Here is a 24,904-nt window from a genome sequence, read left to right on the forward strand (position 1 = left end):
ACCACTGTGGCAAGGCCATTGGCAAGAGCCAAGAATTGTCTCACCACATTTCAGACAATTTCCTTCTCACATTTTTTTTCAGATGCTGTGAAATGTTCTGATAGGACTGTCGATTAACAGTTTGTTGCTGTAGCATGAATTCATGATAAACTTAACCATCAAATTCAAAGAAAACTATCAGAATTGCTTTAACATTTGACCTGACTTGAGCTCTTTTTGGTCTGGAGAATCTTTCCCAATCCATTGAGAAGAGTTAACCTTGGTCTCAACATCACCAGTTATGATTCTTTTGAGGGACATCTTGTTCTCATTTGCACAATCTAAATGCTCTTCACAGATTGTGAGGTGAAGATCTTTCTGATCTTGACTCATTAGCCATAGGATGAACTTGGTGGCAACACCATGCATTCCAAGGTGCTGTGTCAGGATTTCATGACATGATCCAACTAAAATGTTACATTCTTATGCAATCTCTTGGACAGTCTTTCTTTGGTTGGCACACACAGTTTTGTTGACATGGCTGACATGAGTGTCATTGGAAAACATCGAAGGGCGTCATGAATGAGGGTCATCTTTAACTTTCGTCCAGACATTTTTAAACTGTGTGAATCATTTTAACACAAAGTGCAGCTTAAGCAGTCATCACCATAGGCTTCCTGCATCATTTGCTGTGTCTCTATAAAGGTTTTCCAGAGAGTTTGTCACAAAATTTACTCCAGACGCGCTGCTCCTCTAACTCTGCCATCTCTAAATCCGAAAAACTGTGTGACACAATGTTTTGCTCAATACATCACTGAACAATAACTAACAGACATACAACAATGAAACTTTTGGTGGTTACACATTAAACACAGGCGTTTTCATGGATACCAACTGCATTTTGCTCTGACACACTGCTGTTGCAAAATTATGAATGTTTCAGAATTTTTTGAACAGACCTGATACTGCTTGTGGTTAACTTGCACTGCCAAGGTGATTCCTCCTCTGATATACTGCATTAAGAGACAGCATAAGATTACATACAAACTGACTTAACTGTAAAACTAATCAGTTAGCTCATTGATACTGAAGGTTAAAATAATGGGATCAAGGTGTCAGACATTGCTATCCAATGACCAATATGTAAATTTGCTGAAATGGGAAGTAAGTATATGAATAGAAGTTGCAGAAAATGAATTAAATTAACAGAATTTGAACTGAAGATTTAATTTTGATGTTGTATTACATGATATAACTTACTACTTTGAATCACAAAATGTTTGAAATTGTGTCAGCCCAGACTCCCTCTAGAAGCAATTTGCCTGTGTAAACTGGTGGTGAACATAATACTTTGAATTGGTAGCCTAAAAGCATAATTCTGCTTTCCCTTTGGCATATTAGATGTCAATTAGGAAGAAACATACATTTCTTAATGTCCTATGGTTTTGTATATACATTTAATTTCAGCTGAAGATTCTGAAACTATTGTTATAACTCAGTTGTAGCTTTATTGCTATTTACATTATTTGACATCATTTTATTTTGACATCTATTGTTAAAATTTGTATTCTTTCTGCTTAAGGTTCAACAGTGACACGCATCTCTGCCCATGATCCAGATTCTAATGCTGTGCTTCAGTATTCTATTCTTAAGCCAGTCCGCGCTATTGACCACACTGGAGTTTCACTTCAGCCTGGACAGACTGCAGATTTTGACTTCCAGTCTGCCTTTGCTATCAATTCAACAACCGGAGAAATCACAGTATGTCATCCTGTTGTTCACTTAATTTGGAATAATTTCCCACTGTGTTCACCAGCAGTATAAGAGTACACAAACTCCATCTACTTATAAAATGATTCAGTTATATGTATGCAACACTAAAATGCAAACATTGAACATGGAAAGAGTTGATGAAGCAATCTGTTTCATTGAGTAAACCTGTGTGCCTTGTACCTAGTCATTACATGCTTGTGTTTGTTTCATATACAAGAAAAGTTATGGACATAGGGTACATGTCTGTTTCTCAACATGTGGGCATGCATGATTACATTCACACATATGCAGAACCATACACACTGTTCCAATGATCAAGATGTCTGCTTTGGTAGCACTATCTGTCACTGGAGATGGTACATTTTGAGAAATAGATCAAATCATAGAAAGAAGCACAAGCACAGGAAGAATTAATACCTTTGATGTAATTTATGTGTGAGTGTAGTGCAAGAGATAAAGATAGCAAGGCATATTCTGTTTAATAACTGTACTTGTGACTTCAAAGTAATACTTCATCCTGTTGAGTTGCTGATAGTGAAGGTAAATATAAAATACAGAGACCGGTGGTGAGAAGGTTAGGTTGAACACTTTGAATAATTGCTCCCACTAGCAGTTATCCCAGTTTGAAGTTGCATTTCAAAGTATCTACTCCAGCAGAGATTTACCATTATCTGAGAAGTTTTCCTTGCTCTTGTGAAATCCCTGGAAACCTACATGAAACAGTTGATGTCCTCTTATCATATCTTTCTGTGAAAAACAAAACATTTATTTGATACTAAATGTTTACAGTCAGTTGTAGAAGAATATGCAAATATATGTTTATTTCTGAGCATGCAGTGCTGTAGAGGGATATTGAATGGAAGTGCTGAAAAGATAAATTTCTGTTTACATATACTGGCATGTCAGTCAAATCCCATCAGCACTGATGTGTATGTGGAAGGAGGAAAGGGGGAGGTCTTATTTTGCCTGTTTAAATAGGTTTTTGGGTTTCTTTATTGTTTACTTTCAGCCTCCATAAACTAGAAAAGTGGTTGGTTGTTGCATGAGATTTTGGATTGAGGTGGAGTTTCCCACACTGTTTGTGGGCTTTGGGTGGCAAGCATGTGACTTTTTCTGTCCATACAACTGTGGAAAATGTTAGTTAAGTTATAAGCAAGATTTCAGTGCTATTTTCCATCAGTCGCTATTTTAAAACTGAAAGAATGGCAGTAGTGTCACTCATGATTGTTGAGTGTCTTGTGATGAAATTTGTGTCTAAGGACTAAACAAAAACAATGAAGATAAAGAAACTTAAGGAAAGGAAGACAAAGAGAAGTAAGTGAAATAAGTAAGACAGTTGGAGGAAGTATACTAATCAGAGGATAAGAGGAGAGAAGAGATTAAAAATTGAAACAGAGAAAGAGAGTGTCATGTTTTCAATGAAGGAGCTAAACAGCTAATCTCCTTTACTGAACATTAGTGAATTTAAAAGAATCTGCAGTCAATAGCTGTGAGATGCAGGTAATGTCAGATACAGAGATTCATTTACACTGGCTAACAGGCATGATTTAAAAGTGATGACTCTTTAGTAATTGTGAGATATTCCTGTCTTGACACATTTGAAGAACTGGGTTATTGTGGATTTCCAGTTTTTTGAGCATGCAGCAAAGTTAAAGCACAATGACAAGACAACATGGTTTGTTCTTTTGAGTCAAGGCACTCCAAGAGACATATTTGCTTGTCTGGTATAAAACACAGTTGGAGTCACAATCATGAAGGTTATAATTTGTTGAGTAATGGGGTTACGCTATACAAGTATTTTGTTAGATTATGGCCCAGAGAATCCTCCAGGAGTTATAGAATCAGAGACAGAGGAAATAAAACTCAGATATGGCTATGTATTTTTGTGTTGTATAGTGTTTTTAGTGGTGGTAGGGTTTTCCATGTGACAGTATTTATAGGGTTAACAGACAACTGGGGAATGTTTTTAATGTAAATGATCATGAAGATGATTAACTATGAATCAGAAGTTCATGGCCAGGAAAAACAAACCTGCAGAGAGCTGCAAGTTACTTGCTCTTTCACAGTAATATGAAACATTGAGTTTGCTGTTGGGAGCAGGAAAGAAGGTTATGATGTAATGTCCTGTTAGTTATGAGTTTGTTGAAGACAAAGAACATCCTTGGGAGGGGTAAGGATGGGGAAACAAATAGGCCATGTCTGTTACAAAAGGACCAATGCAACATTAGCCTTAACTGATTTGAGGAAACTATACAAAACCTATACCTGGATGAACAGACAGGGATTTGAACCTCACTCCTCCAAAATGCAAGTTTTGAATCCTGCGTGCTGTTCTACAAGTATTCATAAAGTTTTAATTGCAGCCGTGCCATCAATACAGGTGCCAAAAATGCCATTTTTACTGCCTGATATAGCGCCAATATTTCCACAGCTGCCCAAAATGAATTGCAGCGTGATACTTCACTTTATCAATGGGATGTTTTAATTTGTTTTCGCTCCTCTATTAGCATGCTATGACACTGTGGCATGGGGATTTTAATGTGTTCCAGGATAGTGCACATGTACTTACAAACAAACAAAAAATTAATTATCTAACTGCATTTTCCTTGAGTTTTTGATTAAAACTTTATCACTACTTCTCATATGAGTGACAAAATATGGCCTTTTTGTAGGGTATATCTTGGTATCAAAAAAGGTATCAAAGCACTTGCAGGTGAAAATAGTCAGTTGTTCCAACACAGGATGCCGAGAGTTATTATTACATTTGAACATATGAGGGAGGGGAATGCTTATCTTTTGTGCATAATACAAGTACATGTTATTATAATGGTAAAACCTCACCAATGGGAGACAAAAACTTTTCACAATGAATTTATAGTCTTACACTGTGTTATGTGTAAAAGAGTTCTGATATGTCACAATTTTTTACAGTTTTTTTGACAGAAAAAGTGACTTAAAGGTACAGAAAATAGAACTAGCTACACTAATAGCTCCTCATTGATTTTGACAAGCTTCAATGTACTAGTTGGGAGGCTCTAGGAATATATTTTGTGCAATGAATTTGGCCACAACACTTCTGTTTAAAATAAATATTGGGGTTAAATGTCATAACAAAGAATCGTTTTCAGCTCTGCTCAGACTGATGGAACACAGTAAATAAATGAAATACTGTGAGCGTGTGGGTGCTAGTCTGTCATTCTGTGCAATGGATTAATCTGAGATGTACCCTTTACCCTGTGGCTCCTGCATGATGCAATTTCCACCCGCACACTACTACAGAAGTCAGACAGACGCTCCTAATGTTTTAAAGAGAAATGCCTGAAAAACTTTCAGCAGTAAATATCTTCTGGGGTCGTCCACTGTAAGGAAGTGACACAAAAATTCACAAAATATCTTACGTAACTGGTGGGATACTTGGGTACTGGAGTAGTGCTAGTTAGTGTAAGAAAAACATGAAACTAACGAAAATTATTTTTTTTTTTTTTTGCAAAAATTCTGAGGAATCACAGTGGCACTTTTAGTTATGAACTGAAGAAGTTATGTCCAGGTTCTTTTCAGAATGTGAAGTTACCTCTTTAAGGACAGAATTCGCTAATGAAATTTCTATACAAAGTTTAAGATTGTAATTGACTTGGCAGAATGGCTGAGAGCCGCGCCTACTCAACTTGAATAATTATCCGTTAGAATGTTGCTAGGTACAGTCAAGGCTGTCATGTGTGAAATGCAGTGAAGTGTACTGTTGTGGAGGAAATATGGGGCTCACAAGAGCTGTAGTGCACAATACCGTGAGCTGCGATGACTGCTGTCTGCGCCGCTCGCTGCTGACAAATAAGATAACTCTCGTTCTATCTGGATTGACCTTCGCCAATCAAACTCTCCCTACACCTTGATGAAGTCAAGGACTCCTATTCACCCCTAGTCTAACTATTGGCGTGGTACACTGGTCAGATAACCAGTCCACCGCGATGCCACTCAAAAATTCGCTCGCAGGTGTTTAACTATAACTCTGTCCGTTCACACCGCACAATAAGTGTGGCAGCCAACACAGTGAACAATGCTTAATCGCGAGGACTCAATATAGATTTGCACTCCGATTCGCTCTTGACAGAGGTGCTTTCCCAGTGAAGTACTGAGGAGAGACTTGTTTCTCGCTCTTTGAGTACATGTACGAGCGCACACGCTCTCGTTACGTGTTCTCGCTCCAAGAGCGACAACAGAACGGCTCCTCTCCATGCCAGACATGAAGGGGTATATCTTTTGGTCTCTTCCATTACTCCCTTAGCTCAAGGTGTCAGGAATATCGTCTGCCAATCAGCATTGCTCTTCTAAAACAGGAGAATGACGTTTCATTTAAGGCGACCAATCTGGAAATCTGTAGCATCGGTGTTTGGCATTTGCTGTCTCCCTGTGAAAACCTCTGAAACTGTGTGCTAAGTTTGTAAAGAATGCGTAGGCTGGGCGCTCCCGCACAATGTAGCGGAATTTGCTTTTAAGCCGAACATTGGGTCGTTCTCCCTTTCTCGGGCAAACGCTGTCTGCTTTATGGGTGGTCGCCAGCCGACGTAGACAGTTTGACTCGTCCTCTGAAGGGACTGGCCTCCTGGCATGCGGTTTGCCTCTCCTGAACTATAAGCTTTTGTGACCGTCGTGTCTTGAATGTGTGTGTGTACACCAGCCTCGAGTATTTCAATCTCGGTGGGCACTTGCGATTTACTAGTTATTTGCGTATCGTTTACATGAATTCATACAACATTGACTTTATCTTTTCGAGTTTGATGTACGGAATATGATTGTGAGGGCGGAATATGTAAGCAATGAAGGTCAGGAGACCACGATGTCTTACAAGACAGTCCAAAAAAATCACTAGTTTTGGTCCGTTGCTTAAGCATATAGAAAATAGCGATGTCATTAGTGATATGGTGACCAAGTGATCATCACATGTGTGTATGAATTTTGATGTCATGGTTTTGATTGCTAGTGTATGTGTTTTATATTTATACTAGCTGGGGTACCCGGCTTCACTCAGGGAGTTGGTATGAGGTTGTGCGGTAGTTCAAGTAAAAGGATAAACTTTCAAGTATAAGAGGTAAAAAAATTATTTGCAAACCTATTCTAATTATTTACAATACTTATTTATAAACAACTTTTTCATTTTGTCATCTGGGGTATATATGTACACATCTTTCAGATTTCCTATTGGAGAGGAAGCCACATATAGCTGATCATGAGAGAAGCAGGAGTCTTTGAGTTTGATGCCACACTATTTTAAAATTTGTCCTTGAACTGTGCTACTTGTAAAACTACAGGCTAATTTGATTGAAAATTGGAGTCTTTTAAATTGGAATGGAAGTTCAGTGGTATTCCGGGAATAAATAGTGTGTGTCCTTTGTACTTTCCAGTCATAAGTTCTGCTTCAGTGATATTCAGTGATTGTTAGTTGATCATCCTTGTCCCATTAAATAGTTTTGATGACATTATTTAAAACTTCTGGGCTTAGAGGCCATGGTCGATATGTAAAACTACCTCTTCCTGACATTTAATTGCCAATTGCGGGCAACATCTTCCGAGGTGAGTCAGAGACTGACTGCCAGGCTGTGGATGTCCCATTTATATACAGTGCATAGAGGGCACCAGCATACGCCATGTGGGACTGACTGTAAGTCTACCTTTGACTAATGTCATTATTCTCAATTGATGGTAATTGATTGTCAAATCATTGGTGCAAAGTCGACCACCATATCTTGTCTAACTTTAAGCCTTCCTCTTTTCTATTAAAATTATTGTGGTGTTTCCCATTCTCTGTAGCTTCCCTATACATATGTGCATAATAATGCGATGACTTGGCTAGCATACTCATCTCACAAAATTTTATTTCATAATCACCGTCTTTAAAAACATGTTTGGTTACAGTTGATTTGTCAGTATATCCTAGTTGACAGTTCCTGTTGTGCTTGGTTAAGCAGGTATTGACACTTCTTTTTTTGTTGTTCCAGTATAAACCTTCCCACAGCTACATGGAATTTTATACACTCCAGGATTTGCTAAGGAGCGTCATGCATATTTTGCGGATCTTAAACACTCACTAGCCTTCTTGGTGGGTCTAAAGATTGTTTCAACTTGAAACTTGGCCAGAACTTTCCCAATATGGTCCATAATATTGTGAATAAATGGAAGAAAAACTTTTCCAGCTGACAGTTATGGTTGCCAAATGTTGTCAGACATTTTTCTTCTGGCATAAAGTGCTCGATCTATTTCGTTGTCAGCATGTCTGTTTTTCTTAAAAGCCATTTGCAAATGATTTAGTTCATCTTGCAAATAAACTGGCTCACAGATCTTATTAGCTCTGTCCACCAATGATTTAATGACACCTCTCTTCTGCCTTGGATGGTAGTTCAAATCCTTGTGGAGGTAACGGTTGGTGTGTGTATCTTTTCTCTATACTTTATGCCCTAGACTCACATCGGCCCATTAAATTGCTGATACATCCAAAAAAATTTAGTTGTCCATTGCTCTCTTTCTCCATAGTAAATTGTATCTTTGGATTATTACTATTTAGGTGCACCAAGAAACCATACAGTTCCACTTTGCTGTGATTCCATACCACAAAAGTGTCATCCACATGCCGATACCACTTCAAACGGCTTTTACTGGCAGACTGCAGTGCCTGCTGTTCAAAAAATTCCATGAATAGATTAGCAACAGCTGGACTCAGAGGGCTGCCAATGGTCACTCCTTCAGTTTGTTTGTAAAATTCATTATCATACTGGAAATATGTTGTGGACAGGCAATGTCAAAACAGAGCTACCATATCAGAGGGAAACATATCAATGAAAGAAAGAGCTGTGCCAACAGGAACCATGGTAAATGGTCGCCACGTCAAAACTAACAAGGATATCACCTGGACTGACATTAATCTCCATCAATTCTTCAATAAAGTGCACAGAATTTTTAATGTGATGATCAGTTTTACCAATATGTGGTAGCAAGGAGGTGAGATGTCTAGCCAACTCTTGAGTAGGCGATCCGATAGCACTCACAATCAGTCTCAATGGAACATTAGGCTCATGTATCTTTGGTAGCCCATATAATCTAAGAGGGTAAGCTTCCATTTTACATAGATATTCTGGTGAGTTGAGATTGCTGAGTAGCATGATCGGAGATGCAATTTTCAGTCAGAAGCAGTGTAATGGCATTGACGGTACTTGCAAAGAGTTTATAAATTCTGTAGAGAAGTTCACACTTCCTTCAACATTTACTATTATGTTGATTGATTTGTCTATTCTCTCTTCATCAGGAATTTTCTGTTGAATATGAAAGTTTATACTGTCGACAATATTACTTTTAGTTGCCAAAATTGTTCTTTCAAATAACCACTCCAGATTGGTATAGTGTGTGAATAAATTTGGTAGATGAGTTCATTTCAGCAATGGCTTTGTTGCAGAAATCACTGTTGATTTGAATGAGACCAGTCATCTGGTCAGTAGAATATGTGCCTTCACCAGTTTGTAAAAGTTGCTGAGCAAAATTTGTTGTTGTTTCATCTTTTGATAGTTCAACTCTCATATTTTTTATGAGACAGTATGTGTATGTGTGGCCAGAGACGTGATTGTATTGATCTTGTCTGCTGGTGTTTATTTGGAGATAACTGGAAGTGTTTGTCAAAAAATATCCTCCCATCACTGCAGAGTTTCCTTGCAAGTCTTGTAATGTTCTGTCTATGCCTTCGAGTGATTTTTTATGTGCCATTGTGCATTCACCCAGGAGATAATTTTAGCTTGTTGTAGGTGTTCACACCATCCAGACGTTCTTGAGGTTTTATGTAGTGGGAATTTTTCTTTGGCTATATTCAGCATCAGTTGCAGTGTGGAATGGGCAGTTCATACTCCTGCCATGAATGTGGCTGCAGTGCCAGATGATACCAATGCAGGTGCATTGTGTTGTTTGCATGTATTTTTGCCAGCAATAGATTTATTGGAAACATTTTGCTGGTGCCTCTTTGTGTGTCCAAGTAAATAATTGCACCAGTGTTGTTGTTGATCCAGTCAGTGATAATGTTGTAAATTTCCTTTTGATTGTCACTGAGGAGTGGTTTGTTGTGAGCAATGCATTTAAATAGTTTGTAGATGTTGTTGCTTTTTTCCTTTGTAAATTTGAACTTTAACAGACTGATAGCATCTTTTTGTGGTACTTGCATCCCAAGTTGTACTAAGGTCTGGTTGTTTATTCCTAAACATTTATCTTCTAGGTGTTTTATTGAAGATGTTGTCATTGAATTTGGTGGTCAGTTCAAGATGAGCTTGTTGAATTTGGTACAGTATGTCATCACTCATATTCTCATTGAAGGAGTCCTGTAGCTGTTTTGGATTCGATGGATTACATGTTGTTGGAATTATGACAAATAAGTCTCTCATTTGTTCAGCTTAGGCTGCAAGTGAGGCTTCCTGTTGTGTTGACTCCCAGTGGTTGTCATTTTCCAGTAGTCCTGAGCATTGGCATGCTTCTCTATACATCATGCATAAGTAACAGTCAACAGTCTTGAGATCTGTGAAACTTGTTGGTCCCTGTTTTTCATGTAGCAGTATCCGGAGATAGAAACATTAGGCGTTGTTGGGATTTACAGTGTATACTTGGCCTAGTGCACCAGTTTTCATGATTCCTGGATGATCTTCTACTGTAATTCCTTGTTTTTGTCATTGAAAGTTTTTTCTTGTTTTGTTCCATGTAAGATAGGAAGGGTCTTTGATATATAGTAATGTTTTCGCGAATGGGTCCGTTTGGCACAGTTGGTAAAAAGCTGTTAATGTTGTTTTCTGAGGAGATTGGCTTGCAGTTGTTCTGGTGATGTCTTTTGTGAAATAAACCCTCTCTCCATATGTACTGCTAGATGTTGCACAGATATTTGCATTTATGTATGAAAATACAAAAAATCCGATACACTGCTTCGTTACTGTTGATGCATCTGCCCATTTGGTATGTAAGAATTTCATTATTTCTGTTTTGTTGTTTGCTCCCTTTGGCTATTTGAAATACTGCCATGTCACTGCCTTTGTTCACATACTTATGAACACACTTGATGGATTTCACTGGATTGCCATGTTCCACGTTTATGTGCACTTGGAACATTTTCTAAAGCATTGTGTTATATGGTACTACCCAGTGATTATTTCCAGTTGGTCACTGTCTCGTATTCACATTTTATTTTTTTTTTTTATTTTTTATTTATTTATTTATTTTTTTTTTTTTTTTTTTGTGTGTGATGGCACTGTTTTTGGGTGAATGCTTCAGTATTTGGGATAGCCATCAACTCCAACTCCAGTTTGTGAGTCATCCAAGTATGCTTTTGGGTAATTTTTTTGCACATTTTCCATCACTCATACATGGCAAATTGGGGTTTAATGGCTGGCACAGTCTGTGAATCATGGTTTTCATTACTATGTCATACAGTTCCAGATTTTCTTGTGGATTGGGAAACTCAACTTGGATAATTTTGTCGTTATCCGTGGGATGAATTCTGTCATGTAGCCATATGAGATCGTGTGTGTGAGGCAGTCCTCATTTTTGCCATTCAATTATGCACATCCAAAATCTAACAGTTCCATAGATGTGTTATATTTTGTGATGACTTCAATAAATCTCATTTGTTTTTGTTGAAAAACTTGAATTGTTATGGCATGTCGCTGCATGGGGACTTATCCTTATTGTAGTTGTTCTTTGATTTGTGACCATAATGAGCTGAATGTGAATTTTATGAAGAGGTCAGATCGTTCATATTTTCTTAGGTAAGTCAGGGCATCTTGAGTGTATTCGTGCATGTGTGTCGGGCTTCCCATGTATGATGAGGGTAAGATTACAATTGTTTCGATGTTGTCAATGTTTCCATCATTTATGATTGTGTCTCAAAGGTGGATGTTTTCGTCCATGAGTAGTTTCTTCTGATTCAGTCTTATGTAAAGCATCCATTCTGCTTCTACTTTTATATACTTATCTACCAGGAATTTTTGGAATAGACGATGAGTGTTGAGAATGTGGTTGTATGTTTCATTGTCACTGATCGCTAAGCAGTAAGCATAGAACTCTTTGGAAGCGACTTTTTGTTTGTTTATACACCTGTTTGGGGTTGAATTTGTTTCACAGTAAAATGATAACTGTTCCCTTGTTGCAGAAGTATTAATGTATCTTAGGGGGCATTATAGGGATGGCGTGTCTCTGCAATGTGTTTTAGTCCTTGTTTTGTCTGTTGTACAGTTATGTCACAGCTTGTGTTTTCATTGTTCACAATTAGGATGGTGACTTCATCTATCTGAGGTGCATTAAATCAGCATTTGTATTCTCCAGGTTGTCTTTTGTCAGCTCAAATTATAACTTCATAGACACCACAAATTATTCTGTCCAGTGCAGATTTGAATATGTAAATCAGTTGATTGTATTTGTGAAAGATCCTCTGTACATCTTGGATTACTTCTCATCTCGATCCACTGATATTTAAGCACCGTTGATCAATTTCTGGTTCTTCATTTCTGATGAAATATACTTGCATTAATTTATGGTCTTCATTGGATAGTGGTAGTAATGATCCAGTGTTGTCATAGATGTGTCCTTGGATGGAAAAAACATAATCAATTTAAGTTCTCTTAATGTTGATTGAAGTGACACCAAGAGAAGTCATATGGAAGCAGACATTCTACACTTTTATATTATGAAGAAAGTGTTTTGATTCTGGAGTTTCCCAGTCATGTAACATAAAAATTCCTGTGGACGTGCTTCCACTGGTGGTAATTGAATTTTTCCAATCATGCAACAGAATTGTGGTGTTTCCTTTTGGATTTTTTTTTCATTGCAAAATTGGTAGATGTTGCACATGTTTCCAGTTACGATATTTTTGTGTCTGTTATATTCTTTCGTTGCATTATAGTTTAAAGCTTCATTTGTTAGGTTTTACTGTTTACTTGTCCTTGTCTGTGCTTCTTGTAGGGTGATATTTTTATGGCTGGCTTGAGTTTGCGGTCCTTTATTATAAGATTGTGTCACAGTTCATAATTCTTCAGTTCATTCATTTCATTGTTCTTCAGCTTCTCTGCTTCTTACGGTGCTCATTCTCATTCATTGGAAACTTAAAAGCGCCTCTCTTCATATGTTTTGTTTTTTTGCTGTTATTTTTGTTTTCACTGCTTTGTGCCTCTCTTCATATGTTTTGTTTTTTTGCTGTTATTTTTGTTTTCACTGCTTTGCTTCATCTGTTTTTTTTTTCTTGCTGTTCTTTTTGTTTTCACTGTTTTGTTTCAGAACTAGCTAGATCCCCTCCTCCTTTATCGTTGGGCATTGTCTAAAATATAAATCAAACCAACTTTATATATTAATAAACACACCAAGTACACTTTACACACTTTATTTTTTGTTTGTATTCAGTCACTGTATCATTTTGACTCTAGTCATGGTTGAACTACAGACAACATGATCCGTGTATTCCTTCCTGGTGAAATGACTGGAACTGATCGGCTGTCAGACCGTCGCCATGTAATAGGTGCTGCTCATGCATGGTTGTTTACATCGTTGGGTGGGTTTAGTGACATGTCTGAACAGTTATAGGTACTGTGTCTGTGGTACAATATCCACAGTCAACGCCTGTCTTCAGGAGTTCTGGGAGCTGGGGTGATACAAAACTTTTTTTGATGTGTATATTATATTTTGAAAAACTGTTAATATTAGAAGTATCCAGAATTATTATATTATTGTTCCCTCACATTTTTTTTCCTACTTCTGTCAGACTCTTTTTATTTATGTGGTGGTTGACTTTCACAGTGTGTTGGATTGCGTCCATCATGGTAGTGTGCAGTGCTAAAGTATTCCTTGCAGCAGATGCGTTGGATGTAGGGGCCTTCCTGCATGCCAGTATTTCCTGACAAGTACTCATTGGAATATAGAATTGGTTCTCATTTATGAAACCACCTATATCACAGTCAGTTTTAAAGTGTACCATGCATATAGTAACGTTGGGTGGAATATTGGAGCCAACAGCTGATTATACACAAGGCAATGAATCTTCATGATATTAATTTGATGGTTTGGTTCTTGTAGTGTTTTGAGTGTTGGTCAATAATTTTGCAAGATTGCAATGAAGTTCTGCATATTGGAAAAGAAAAGCAATGCTCATCAATAAACATTAAATCATACATAATTTCCCCCTTCATGAATTTAATAGGGGGAAAAAAGTAAAGTCATGTCGAATGTATAGGTTGTAAATACCAGTTGCCCTCAGTATCTGAAAGAAGCCCTTGAATATGAGTCACTTTCAGGGCCCTCCAACTAGTATATTGAGACTTGTCAAAGTTGGTAGGACACAAATTTGTTCTCCCCTTGATGTGTCAGTGATAAATGTTCCTTCTCAAATAGCTTGTGACAGCAATTAAATGTAGTCATACAATGAACCAAGCTTTGCTATGGTAAATGAGTTGCTGTGTCCTTGTACAGTGAGTCACGTTATACAATTTGGTTGAATGTATCATACAAAAGCTGACAAGGAAGATAATGAGGCTCACTAGTGGCACAAAATGAAAACATTTCACAGAAATTTAATAAAATTATTTGAACATGCGACCATGCCATGATGTAACTGTGGGGATGGATAGTGTTAGTATAAATGGGTATAATTTAGCATATTACACTTGTAGGTCTAGGATGGATAAAGGAGGAGTTGCCTTTCTTATAAAACAAGGGTATAAATACAAAACTGTAGAAGTAAGCAAATTTTGTGTTGATCAGCACTTTGAGGTTTGTGCATGTGAACTTCATTTAGATAAGGTAGTATTGATATTAGCAACAGTCTACAGGTCCCCATTAGGAGACTGGGAGCTATTCAGAAAAAAAGTTTGACTCCAACTGTTGTTGTTAATCTTTGGTGATTTCAATGTAAATTTCCTAAGTCATTCTGATGGGAAAGTGAACTAGAAGTGTTATTAACAACATATAACTTAGAATCAGTTGTCAATTTCCCTACATGTATATCTCAGGACAGTAGCACTCTAATAGATAATGTATTTGTACAGAAAGAGGATGTAAAACAAACACATGCTTTCCCTGTGGTAAATGGATTGTCAGACCATGATGCACAACTGATTAACTTACAAAACCTAACAGGGTGTACAGCTCAGAAACCATTTAGTAAAAAGTGTGAGGTTGCTCAACCCAGTATCTATAGAGCACTCCAGAGAAAGCTTAAGAAATGTTAATTGGGGAGATGTATATAATGACAAATGCAACATGTTTCTTGATAAATTTATATCCCTTTTGAACATTGTTTCCCGTAGAAAATTACTAAATGTAGTACCACTCATTTTTCAAAGAAACCTTGGATTACTACAGGTATTAAAGCGTCTTCAGAAAGAAAAAGAAAACATTAGGAGACAGAAAGAATTAGTAAAGATCCACAAGTAGCTTTACAGTATAAAAATTATTGTAATACACTGAGAAAAGTTGTAAGGAAATCAAGAAATATGTATGTTAGAGAAGAAATTAACAACTCCGCCAGTAAAATCAAATCAATGTGGAATGTTGTTAGATGGGAGACAGGAAAAGTAACCACTGGGGTAGGCAGTACTGCTATTAAAGAGAATGAGACCATATTAACCAACAGTACACAAGTAGCTAATGTATTTAACAACCATTTCTTAAGCGTAGGAGAAAAAATTGCTGAGAATAGTTCAAAAGAAAAAACCAGGAAGTACACTGAAGAGAGAGTTTTGAAAAATATTAGTCAGTTTAAGTTTCACCTAACAACCTCTTGTGAAATAAGTAAAATTATGAAATCTTTTAAAAATAAATGTTCTGTTGAAGCAGTGACATCTTTAATAAGATATTAAAACAATGTGGAGCAATTACAGCTGATGTTCTGAGTCACATACGTAATGCATCACTAATTCAAGGTATTTTCCCAGACAGGTTAAAATATGCCATTGTCAGGCCTCTCTACAAAAAGGGGGCACCACACATGTCAATAAATATCGGCCAGTATCCTTGCTTACAGTATTTTCAAAAATCTTCAAGAAAATAATGTACTCAAGAGTGGTTAGCCATCTCAACAGTGATGGGATACTTAGTAAATCACAGTTCTGACTTCAAAAATGCTGTTCCACTGAGACAGCAATATACAGTTTCACTGCCCACATAATAAAGTCTTTAAATAGTAAAACGTCACCAACAGGAATTTTCTGTGACTTGTCCAAAGCATTTGATTATGTGAACCATAACATTATGTTACAGAAATTACAATTCTATGGTATAAACGGAATAGCTTATGAGTGGTTTAAGTTATATCTACAGAACATGAAACGAAAAGTTTCTTCATATGGGCCAAGTGATTTAAATAAGTTTGCCACTTAACTGAGGTGAAATTATGTTAGGTGTTCCACAGGGTTCAATCATACACATGCATACTGTTCTTGATATATGTGAATGACCTCCCTTCTTATCTGAAACAGGAAGCTGAACTGACACTGTTTGCTGATGATACAAGCACCATTATTAATCTAGTAAAAGAAACTACAATTTAAAACAATACAAATAAGATCTTTGGAGAAGTCATTAATTGGTTTTCTGCAAATGGGCTTGCTCTAAACTTTGAAAAAACACAGTACATCCAATTTTCTGCTGCAAAAACTACAGTTCCTTTGCTAAATACACTCCTGGAAATTGAAATAAGAACACCGTGAATTCATTGTCCCAGGAAGGGGAAACTTTATTGATACATTCCTGGGGTCAGATACATCACATGATCACACTGACAGAACCACAGGCACATAGACACAGGCAACAGAGCATGCACAATGTCGGCACTAGTACAGTGTATATCCACCTTTCGCAGCAATGCAGGCTGCTATTCTCCCATGGAGACGATCGTAGAGATGCTGGATGTAGTCCTGTGGAACGGCTTGCCATGCCATTTCCACCTGGCGCCTCAGTTGGACCAGCGTTCGTGCTGGACGTGCAGACCGCGTGAGACGCTGCTTCATCCAGTCCCAAACATGCTCAATGGGGGACAGATCCGGAGATCTTGCTGGCCAGGGTAGTTGACTTACACCTTCTAGAGCACGTTGGGTGGCACGGGATACATGCGGACGTGCATTGTCCTGTTGGAACAGCAAGTTCCCTTGCCGGTCTAGGAATGGTAGAACGATGGGTTCGATGACGGTTTGGATGTACCGTGCACTATTCAGTGTCCCCTCGACGATCACCAGTGGTGTACGGCCAGTGTAGGAGATCGCTCCCCACACCATGATGCCGGGTGTTGGCCCTGTGTGCCTCGGTCGTATGCAGTCCTGATTGTGGCGCTCACCTGCACGGCGCCAAACACGCGTACGACCATCATTGGCACCAAGGCAGAAGCGACTCTCATCGCTGAAGACGACACGTCTCCATTCGTCCCTCCATTCACGCCTGTCGCGACAACACTGGAGGCGGGCTGCACGATGTTGGGGCGTGAGCGAAAGACGGCCTAACGGTGTGCGGGACCGTAGCCCAGCTTCATGGAGACGGTTGCGAATGGTCCTCGCCGATACCCCAGGAGCAACAGTGTCCCTAATTTGCTGGGAAGTGGCGGTGCGGTCCCCTACGGCACTGCGTAGGATCCTACGGTCTTGGCGTGCATCCGTGCGTCGCTGCGGTCCGGTCCCAGGTCGACGGGCACGTGCACCTTCCGCCGACCACTGGCGACAACATCGATGTACTGTGGAGACCTCACGCCCCACGTGTTGAGCAATTCGGCGGTACGTCCACCCGGCCTCTCGCATGCCCACTATACGCCCTCGCTCAAAGTGCGTCAACTGCACATACGGTTCACGTCCACGCTGTCGCGGCATGCTACCAGTGTTAAAGACTGCGATGGAGCTCCGTATGCCACGGCAAACTGGCTGACACTGACGGCGGCGGTGCACAAATGCTGCGCAGCTAGCGCCATTCGACGGCCAACACCGCGGTTCCTGGTGTGTCCGCTGTGCCGTGCGTGTGATCATTGCTTGTACAGCCCTCTCGCAGTGTCCGGAGCAAGTATGGTGGGTCTGACACACCGGTGTCAATGTGTTCTTTTTTCCATTTCCAGGAGTGTATAACACACCAACAGAAGTCAGTAGACAGGGTAGAAGGTACTAAGTTTTTGGGTGTACATATAGATGAGAATCTTAATTGAAAAATTCATATTTTGGATCTTCTGAAATGACTATGTTCAGCAATTTTTGCAATCAGAATAATTGCCAATTTTGAGGATATAGAAATTAGTAAGCTAACGTACTTTGCATACTCTCACTCTCTGATGTCAATGGAGTAATATTTTGTGGTAACTCAACACTTACAAGGGGAGGCCATGACGTTTGGAACGTGAATTTACTATAAAAAACTTCGTACACTCGTAGTACTCCTTGAGGACAACAAAATGTGTAAGCAGTAGCGCATACTTCTCAAGCGTTATTGATAAAATTGCAACATAATTTCGGTCGTCAAATATATACCTGTGAGTGGCCATTTTTACCATGAAGCGGCGGCAGCTGAGTCGGCTGTCACGGTAACTCAGTGTGTTCGGTCAGAGGGTTAGCTGCCCTCTGTAATAAAAAAAACTGAGTTAATGGATCAACGGTGAACTGAAATGGGTGTCTTGTGATATCCACCCCGACCAGATACAATGAACCGGGGGGGGGGGGGGGGGGGGGGGGGGGGGGGGAGTGATTAGCATTCAAGCCCCATAGTCGCTGGATCGATAGATCGAGTCCCATTTGCCAATTTTTTTTTTTTGTTTTTTTCAACGCAGTCATTTTCTTTACTATTTATATTACAATTGATATAATGGGAAAAATACATGTAATTGGACATACTTTTATTAAATTTACAATGCTATTTGACAGTCTACAAATTCTTATTATAACAAATGATATAATATTAATAACTATTAAATGACCAAATGCATAAAGTGATACTAAAAATGTGTGCTTATCTGTGTCTTCAAAATTGCTCATATTTAATTGAAAGAGAACGAGAAATTGTTTCTCGTGAAGATGCTATTAAAATACAGTCGATACTTCATGACCAATTATCAGCGCTGATATTTAACGGAACGCTATGCATGGTCTGCTTCCAAATTATTGTCCGAAAGAGAGGTTTTTGAAATGTTAAAGAGGTTTATTTTTCCACGGAAAATCTCAAAAGACCTTGCGTATGCGGGAATATAGCATTTATTCAATGCAGCTGGTGCCATTTTACGTTACGTTTTCCATGTTTTTACGAAAAATATCATCCTACAACTTGTACTCGTAAGGTTGAATGCGATGATTAATTGTTCATCTTTCGAAAGCCGTATGTGCCAGTCAAAACTTGGAGGTAACAAGTCGCTTTGGGCTCCTTCGAGGTATAAGGACATTCTCAAATCATGGACAAGCATACATTCTCAGTATCACTTTATGTGTTTGGTCATTTACTAGTCGATAGTTATGAATATTATATTATTTGCGATTATAAAAATTTGTAGACTGCCAAATAACAGTGTAAATTTAATAAAAGTTCATCTGATTACACGTATTTTTCCCATGATATCAATTGTAATATAAATAGTAAAGAAAATGACTGTGTTAGAGGTTTTAAAAAAAAAACAATGAACAGGATTCGACGCATCATCCCGCGATTACGGGGCTTGAATGCTAACCCCTCGGCTGATGCCGCTTCATGGTAATAATGAGCATGCACAGGTATATATTTGACGACCGAAATTATCTTGCGATTTTCTCAATAACACTTGAGAAGTACGCGATACTGCTTACACATGCTGTTGTCCTCATGGAGTACTATGAGTGTACGATGTTTGCAGTAAATCCGCGTTCCAAAGATAGTGGCCTCCCCTTGTTAGACAAAAAGTATTCTCTGATCAAAAGAAAGTGGTTAGACTAATGTGTTGGATTCATAGTTGCACATCTTGTAGGCATCTTTTTGAAGGATTGGGAATTCTTACAACAGCCTCATGGTACATTTACTCACTAATGAAATTTGTTCTCAACAACATGGGCCAGTTTAAAAACAACAGTGACATTCATGATTATAATACCAGAGAAAATAAAGACTTAAACTATTAATTACTCAACCTATCTTTGGCACAGAAAGGGGTAAAATATGCTACTATAAAAATTTTTGGCAAATTACCAGATGAAATAAAATGTGTAACAGACAGCAGTAATAGCTTCAAAAATAAATAGAAATCATATCTCCTTGACAACTCATTCTGTACCACCAACATTTTGGCTGTTGTCACAAACAGCTTTCATCAGGGTAACTATTCAATGAGAGTCCATCCACAAAAGGATGACTACGACATTTCCGTCTCTCTCTCTCTCTCTCTATCTCCCCCCCCCCCCACCCCCCCTCATATGTGCCTATCTCTGATGTTTCTCTTCCACCCTCATGTTCACTATCACCATAGATATTGTTTACACTTTCAGTTATATCTCATTACCTTTCTTACCTGATTTCCTCTGTCTTAATTTAATAGTTTCTTTAATTGCAACAGCATTGTAGCAGTTTGTATTGTCACTATCATTATTATTAGTGTTGTAATGATGATCACTGTTCCCTTCCACATTGTCTTATTATTATAGGCCTTGCAATCAGATTTTATACTGATCATACTTTTATCATGCACTTTAACCAGTAAGTAGTGTAAGGTATTTTATGTTTGGAAACCTACAAAGATAGCCTGAATAGCTGTATGAATAGACCATATCACCCTTATTGTCTTAGCCTAAATAAATGAACAGATAGTAAATTAATAGAGGCAAAACTGGTAAGTTGATCATTTTTAACATAAATGAGTAACATCCTGTGATGTTCACTACAAGAAAAAATATTATGTACACATATCTTCTCATGTCATTTGTTTGACGTGTCACATATCATGTTGTACACTTCCGTTCACTGAGTGATTGAGTAGATCAGTAAAGATACCAATACAATTAAACTTGTCTGTAGATTGGTTAATTCTTTGTTCCCCTCCCCCCACTCACACTATCTCTCTCTCTCTCTCTCTCTCTCTGTCATTGTGTGTGTGTGTGTGTGTGTGTGTGTGTGTGTGTGTGTGTGTGTGCGCGTGCATGTGTGTACGCGTGCGTGTGTGTACGCACGCGCATGCGAGTGCATGTGTAACGTAGAACTGTGTTGATTATATATAGTATATTTATTTTATAATGATAGTATCAATGTGCACAAAGAATAGGGTACTACTTTTGTTGAACACAGAGATTGTACATTCACAGGTGGCACGGCCATTGGACCACCAGGCAGCTGCTATCATAATCCTGACAGTGCAAGCTCAAGACAAGAATGCTGAAGAGATGATTGAGCAGCAAGTTGCCACAGCAGAAGTAACTATCTACGTTCAGGCTCATTCTGATTCCAACCCTGTCTTCACCATGTCTGGATGGTCACACATAAATCCAGTTATAAGGGTTAGTTGAGAAAGCAGCATGTAAATCTTTAACTTATTGTTACTTTTAACCACATCTACTTATGAAGATTTGTAATAGTGAGAGAATAAACTACCACTTACCAGGTAGATGCAGTCATATACAAGGATCAAATTTGGACAAAAATACTATCTTTCAGAAGCAGAAATTCTGTCTGAACCCTTTCGCAGGGCATAGTGGATATACTTCCCACTTAACATATTTCTTTAACCATTTGAGGAAATATGTTTTAGCACTTCTTATGCTTGTGGCATCTAGTGGAAATCTGCTGCACCAGCTGTAGTTTCTGTTTTTTGTGGAATATAGCCTTCAGAACTGCGGGAAGTATATATCCCACCAAATGATGGTGTTTTATTGGAAAGTATATTTACTACTAAAGTAGTTTCATGAAGTGGCTTGGGAAATGTACGTACCACAAAATTAATTTGCCATTTGTGGTCCTTGGGAAGTATACTTACCACCAACTTAAGGGTATCCCAAAGCTTTTGGGAATATGTCTTATCACCTCTGCCTATCCCTGACATTGTATGGTAGTACACTTCACTGGAAACTGCTACAACAATCAGCTTCTGTTTGTCATGGGATCACTACTGTTGTTGGAACACATTGCTTCACTGCTGCAATATACATTATTGTGATCTGTGTCAGCTCATACCGTTATGGTTTGATAAAGGTTGTAGGATTGTTTTCACATTGTGAGATACTTTAATATCGGTAACAATTATTTTTTAAATAAAGTAAAAGAAAACATAAAATATAAACAGAAAACACTTATTTGTTTCCCCCCCTCCCGTGTAATGGTAACACATAACAGCTCACAAAAGGGAAGTGAGAAATCCATTTAATGCCATAATTCTAATACTCACAAAGGTGCCTTGGTAGTATATGTACTATACCATAGCTTTAGGAAAAAAAAAATGAATAAATAAATAAATAAAATAAAATAAAAAAATAAAAAATAAAATAAAATAAAATAAAATAATCAAAAAATAATTATTGACAGTTGACCACAATTCTAATAGACAAGCAAAACAATGGTCTTCACTGAGTTGTTACAAAAAATGCATCCTTGAAATGGTTAAAAAAAATGAAAAAAACTGAAAAAAGAGAACTGTTCAAGGATCAGTTACAAAGACCACCTGTGTCTGTTTGTCAAAAGAGACAGAAAAAGATGAAGTTATCATAAATGAGAGGACAACGGACAAGTCAGCTGAGGAAGGATATGCTAGAATTTACATCTAAATATATGTTCTGAGGGTACTTAGAATTGTACCACTTGTTAAGATTTTTTCCAATTACAATTGCATGTGAAGCATGGCTTTGTGCACACTGTAATTAGTGTAATCATATCTTTGTAGTTTCTAGGAGGCTGAAATAGATTTCTAGATTCTCTACATTACAATCATCCTTGAAACATCAAAAATAAGCTTTCATGGGGTAATTGGCATCTTATCTTCAAGCAACAGCCAGTTCAGGTCTTTCAGCATTTCTGTGATGCTCTTTGTGTCAAACAAATGTGACCATTCATCGTCCCCATCTGTGAATATGAGGATAATGATGATGGAAAAAAAAAAGGAAAAAGTGTTTGTTTTGTAAATAACTTGACATAGTGGGATATAAATTTAGTCCAGTGATCCTCCAGCTTTTGCATCCCATTTGAAAAATAGGTTCTGTGAAACTCTGCAAAATGCTCACTGACTGCATCTATCATTTCATTATTGGATGCAAATTTCTTCCCAGAAAGTCAAAGTTTTAAGTTAGGGAACAAGAAGGACTAACTTGTGGCTACGTCTGGTGAATAGGGTGGATGAGAAACCAACTGAAACACACATCCATGCAATTTTCACCATTGTTATCATTGTGGTTTCAGAAAATGTATTATCCTGGAGGAAGAGCATCTTTTTTTCATACCAACAAGCGTAATAGTGTCCAATTATGATTCTGCCTTTTTCCAAGACATCTATGAATTATTCCTTAGGAATCGAAAAAGACAGTGACCATCACCTTACCATGTGTCAAAATGGTCTTTACCTTCTTTGGTTCACTGTCACCAGCCTTTGTCCATTGTTTTGACAAACGTTTTGACTCTGGTGTGGAATGAGGGAGCCAGGTTTCAATGATAAGTCACTAATCAGTACACAAAGTCTTGTGAATTGTGACTAAATGTCTCTAGACATTGTGCTGATATGTTGGGTCAGGTGAACTTATGATCGACTATGAGTAGTCATGGCACCCATCTCACACACAGCTTCTTCATAGTCAGTACTCCATGCAAGGTATTATGTATTTGTCAAGTTGAGATGCCTGCAGTCTCAGCAATCTCATGAAGTTTATTTGATGCTCGTAAATCACTGTATCATGGATTTTGTCAATGGTTTCCTTTGCAGTGGCCCTAATTGGATGGCCAGAGTGTGCTTCATCTTCAGTGCTTGCCAGATTACATTTAAATTCATTCATCCAAAAGTAAGAGGTCTTCAATGATGGTGCAAAGTCTGCATTAACTTCATCCCATTCAGTTTTGATTTGTACAGCAATCCAACCATTTAAACATAAATGTTTCTTAAGAGCACAAAATTCAGTTTTCTCCATTTTCAATCAAAGTCAACACACTGTCAATCCAGAACTGTGCACTGTACAATTATGATTCTTTATACAATCCTTGGATTATCAGCCATGAAGGTGCAACAAAAATGTTCCATTCTTTCATGGATATTTATCAGACTTATCAAACCAACCTGATATGTTCAAATTGCCTGTTAGCCTTACTTGGAATGTGTCAGAAACACATGAGTCGTATTCTAATATGAAATATACAAGAGATTTGTATGCTGTCTCCTTTGTAGACTGCCCACATTTGGCCGACATACTGCCAATGAGCAAAAATCTGTTGCCTGCTTTACTTGCAACTGTGCCTGTGTGATCATTTTATTTCATATTCATACCAGTTTTTACACCCAGATATTTGTAGGAGATGGCTAATTACAGTTGTGACTCAATGACTGTGTAGTCATAAGAACCTACTTTACTGGATTTTGTGAAATGCACAATTTTACATTTCTCAACAGTTAAAACATGTTGCCAATTGCCCCACAATGAAATCTTATCGAGATCTGACTGGATATTTGTGCCACTTTTTCTTTCAGATAATACTTCACAATAGAGAACTGCAACATCTGCATCTGTTAATATACATGACTAATATTATGAAAAAGATAGAAGCAGGTTATCAATATTTAAGGAAGTTTGAAGGTGGTGTTATAGTCAGCGCATGAGCAATGGGACACAGCATCTCTGAGGTAGTGATGAAGTGGGATTTTCCCATACGACCATTTCACGATTGTACTGTGAATATCAGGAATCTGGTAAAACATCAGATCTCTGGCATCACTGTGACTGGAAAAAGATCCTACAAGAATGGGGCCAATGACAACTGAAGAGAATCATTAAGCATGACAGAAGTGCAAATCTTCTGCAAATTGCTGCAGATTTCAATACTGGGCCACCAACAAATGTCAGTGTGCAAACCATTCAATGAAACATCATCGATATGGGCTTTTGAAGCTGAAGGCCCACTTGTGTACTCTTGATGTCTGCACAATACAAAACTTGATGCCTCGTCTGGGCCTGTAATCACCAGTATTGGACTGTTGATGACTGGAAACATG

General features: G+C 38.1%; 1 protein-coding gene across 2 annotated transcripts in view; it reads left to right on the plus strand.

Annotated features, from left to right (window-relative positions):
• The window catches only part of LOC126418750 (cadherin-23), a 392,502-nt gene that overhangs the window by 291,142 nt on the left and 76,456 nt on the right, over positions 1-24,904 (plus strand). For both annotated transcript variants that reach the window (XM_050085675.1, XM_050085676.1), the window contains exons 14-15: positions 1,562-1,740; positions 21,030-21,221. In XM_050085675.1, coding sequence (XP_049941632.1) covers positions 1,562-1,740; positions 21,030-21,221 — 371 coding nt within the window. The remainder of the gene's footprint in view (positions 1-1,561; positions 1,741-21,029; positions 21,222-24,904) is intronic.

The sequence above is a fragment of the Schistocerca serialis genome, chromosome 9 (genome assembly GCF_023864345.2).
Source record: "Schistocerca serialis cubense isolate TAMUIC-IGC-003099 chromosome 9, iqSchSeri2.2, whole genome shotgun sequence".
Lineage (NCBI taxonomy): Eukaryota > Metazoa > Arthropoda > Insecta > Orthoptera > Acrididae > Schistocerca > Schistocerca serialis.